The sequence below is a fragment of the Nicotiana tomentosiformis genome, chromosome 2, assembly GCF_000390325.3.
Source record: "Nicotiana tomentosiformis chromosome 2, ASM39032v3, whole genome shotgun sequence".
In the NCBI taxonomy this organism is placed as follows: Eukaryota; Viridiplantae; Streptophyta; class Magnoliopsida; order Solanales; family Solanaceae; genus Nicotiana; species Nicotiana tomentosiformis.
The window spans coordinates 115,507,723-115,511,523 of NC_090813.1; the positions used below are offsets into that span (position 1 = coordinate 115,507,723).

Genomic DNA, 3,801 nt, shown 5'->3' on the forward strand with positions numbered 1-3,801 from the left:
GTTGTTACCCGTTCCGACCTCCAGAAGAGGATGAGGAACTCCTTGGTCCTGAAACACCCTATCTCAGTGCAATTAGTACACTTATGTATCTTGCTAATGCTGCAAGGCCTCACATAGCATTTTCTGTTAATTTACTAGCAAGATATAGCTCTTCTCCTACATAAAGACATAGAAATGGGATTAAGCATATTTTTTTATATTTAAATGGAACACTTGATATCTGTTTGTTTTATGCTAACAAAGGTTGTGCAGATCTTGTTGGTTATGCAGATGCAAGTTATTTATCTAACCCCCATAAAGCTCGATCTCAAACCGGGTACGTGTTTACATGTGGATGTACTGTCATATCATGACGCTCCACAAATAAATCTATTGTTGCTACTTCTTCAAATCATGCTGAGATAATAGTTATTCATGAAGCAAGTAGGAAATGTGTATGGTTGAGATCAATGATTCATTTTATTCAAAAAAAATATTGTTTGAAATGTGATAAAAGATCTACAATTTTATACGAAGACAATGTTACATGCATAATCCAATTAAATGGAGGATTTATAAAAAGAGATAGAACGAAACACATTTCACCAAATTTATTTTATACATAGGATCTTCTGAAAAATGGTGTCATCTATATTCAACAAAAAATTTTAAATAACAATCCATGACTCAAATATTTGGAACAAATTTATCTATCATAAGGGAGTGAAATAGGTGGGTTTTTCTTGTACGGTCTTTACTTTACTTTACAACTCTCGAGTGCAATCCGTGCAAAAGTGCGGGGATTGAACCCGAAGTTAATCGAACACGCAACCTTTTGATCTGGAGTTAGACGCACTACCATTGCGCCACGGAACATTTTCCTATTTAGTATTTTATAGTATTTACTTGGTGCATCAACATTAATTCCTTAAAATCATCACACTCGTGCAAAAGAAAATTTATATCATTTGTATATACATATACCTAATTACAACATATGTAAACTGAAAGATTCCAATTCATAGAAAAATCACATTCACTTTATTACTACCGAACAAAGTTATTTTTAAAAAAAAAAATTGAACCAGTGACTACTCCATTTTCTTCCTTTTCTTCTCCTGCATCTTGTTCTTCATTTCCTGCAGCTTCTGCACCACCGTGGCGTAACATCTTTGATACCTCACTCTTACTTTCTGCCCCCACTCCTTAATCTTGTGCTCATATTTCACATATACAAATGGTCCAGTCAGTCCCACCACGACACCTGCTCCCAAAGCCAGGAAATTTAGTATGAACACATAATTAAATCCTTCACACCAAAAATGAATTTACTGGATATATATATATATATATATATATATATATATATATATATATATTAAGAGATTGTATTACCAAAGTAGAGAAGCGTAAGTAAATCAAAGTAGCTAGCAACCACCGAAATCAACCCCAAAGAAGCTACAGTTCCGGCAAAAACGAGCCATTCTTTCTCGGCACTCACGCTAAATACTAATCGCAGGCTTTTTTCCACATATTCCTGGATTTTGGCCCCCATTTCCCTAGCTGATTTCTCGCTTATATACATCGCTGACATGTCCACTGGCTCTCTGCAGAAATAGTGACCGCACTAATTAATAGTAATATGTAGCTACTACTCATGTTCAAAGCTAAAATAAGCAGAACATACACAAATATATATATTGATAGAACGATTACTAAAGAAAAATTAAGTTTGGCGGTTGCTTACTTCCCCAAAAGCCTATGTATGTTACCCCAGAAAAGGAGAAACGCAACTGCGAGCATGGACATCCAGGAAAAGAGTGTCACGAATTTCAATTCATAGACTTCAAGTGCTAGCCATATGGCTGTAGCTGCTAAAAGTGTTAGAACACTCAAATTCTTCCTCTTCCATAATATTACATCTCTGACTATATCTGAAAGATATACCGTAAAATACTTGTATCAGTAACTTTACACAAAGAGACCAGGTGAAGAAGGAAAAATTAATTAAGGCGAGTGGGTTATCAAGGAGAAATGAGACTAACGTAACCTGTACCGTTGCTAACATCACGAGTTGGTGAAGGGGTTGGAAACTCTGTTGAAGTAGTGTGCATGTTGGATGCTGCAAATAAAGCAAAAATTATAGACAGAAAGGGAGTTAAGAAGGGGATCTTTCACTGGACAGTACTGTGACAATTGAGTTATGGAGATACCTGAATCGTTGCCAATTTCACGAGTTGGTGGAGAATCTGTTGAAGTCTGCATATTGAAGGCTTCAAACAAAGCAAAAAATATAAACAAAAAAGGGACTTATTAAAGTTTCTGGTACACTTTGAAAGAGCAACTTGAGATAGGTATTGTGTTCAGCTGAGAAACGTGAAGGACAACAAAGAGTGCAGAACAACTGAGCAGGTCATTCCAGATAAACACATGGCGCTCAATTAGTCGAAACGTGGACCGAAACCATGCAGGGTCGCGCCACGATGTAATATAATGATCGTCATCTAAACGGGCTGCTTGTAATTAAACCCACTCTACCCATAATGTCATGCTTTGGGCTCACATTCTTATATTTTATAGTAGAATTAACTTAAATAATAGCCGCCACATGTATAATATATGTATAATTAATATATAATTTATATATACATGCTAAAAGAAGTAAATATTGAATATGACCGGCTATTTATATATCTAAAAGTTCACGCCTATAGAGTAGCACCTCGAAAAGGTCTGTACAAGGCTGAGATCTCAAAGCTGGGTGAAATTTAAAAATAGCAGATTTACAAGTGGTAATTGAAAAATAGCCACAATTTCAAAAGTAATCGAAATTTAGCCATTTTTCATGTAAAGATAAATCTGAACAAAAACACTGTTCAAAATCCAGAAAATATTCCAGTATAATATGCTGGAGTTCGAATTTTTTACATGTGAACTTCCAGCATAATATACTGAAGTTCCAATATATTATGCTGGAACTCCAATATATTATGATGGAGTTGCAGTATAAATATATTGGAACTCCATCATAATATACCGGTCCAGCATAATATGCTGAAAGTTCATACACAGGTGCTCTAATCTCCAGTATATTATGCTGGAACTTTCCGTGTGCTGGAGTTCCAGGATAATATGCTGGAAGTTCATACACAGGTGCACCAATCTCCAGTATATTATGCTGGAATTTTCCGTGTTGCAGTAAAATAGTGGCTATTTTTCAATGACTTTGCAAATATTGGCTATTTTTCAATTACCAGTCCGAAAACTGGCTAGTTGGTGTTATTTTTACCTCAAAGCTGCATCAAAATGTTGGGCCGCACCAGAATGTATGGTAAAAGAATCCTAAGCAAAATAGCCAAGGTGAGACCGACCATCAATTCTCTACTTGCACTGCAATTTCCTAACATTTCAGTGACATAAGCTTTGTTGTTAAAGGAAATAATCTCCTATTATCATTTGCAATTTGAATGGAGTAAAAATGATCTAGTTTTCATGTCGTAACTCGTATGTATCCATCTCTCCCAAAAAAAACATATATAAAACTGAAACAATATATTTTAATGAACTATACATCGATCTCATCTTTATTTATTTTTTTAGAGCAAATTCATAAAAATTCAAATTTCGCGTCTGTTAGTGTTAGGCGAAGAAGGATTTTTTTTTTAAAATTTCTATAAGAGCAGCCTATTTCTTTATTAGAAGAATATTACGAGTAACGTTATCGACTACTTTTTAATAGACTAAGTTAGGAAGCTAGTTCTTGAGGGCATTGCAAATCAAAAGAAGGTAAAGATGAGACTTTAGTGCAAGTGAATTGCGCGC

General features: G+C 35.0%; 1 protein-coding gene across 2 annotated transcripts; it reads right to left on the reverse strand.

The window, feature by feature from the left end:
- Nucleotides 1-922: 922 nt before the first annotated feature.
- Nucleotides 923-2,404, reverse strand: LOC104109900 (reticulon-like protein B13). 2 transcript variants are annotated; one of them, XM_009619281.4, is made up of 5 exons: nucleotides 2,193-2,404; nucleotides 2,036-2,101; nucleotides 1,727-1,913; nucleotides 1,375-1,586; nucleotides 923-1,243 (listed from the first exon to the last, which is right to left on the reverse strand). In XM_009619281.4, exons 1-5 carry the CDS (start codon nucleotides 2,242-2,244, stop codon nucleotides 1,071-1,073), a joined length of 690 nt encoding a protein of 229 aa, XP_009617576.1. In that variant the 5' UTR covers nucleotides 2,245-2,404; the 3' UTR covers nucleotides 923-1,070. The 2 variants fall into 2 exon arrangements, with proteins under 2 accessions (XP_009617576.1, XP_009617575.1); XM_009619280.4 differs by having other exon boundaries at nucleotides 2,030-2,101.
- Between the last annotated feature and the right edge of the window lie 1,397 nt (nucleotides 2,405-3,801).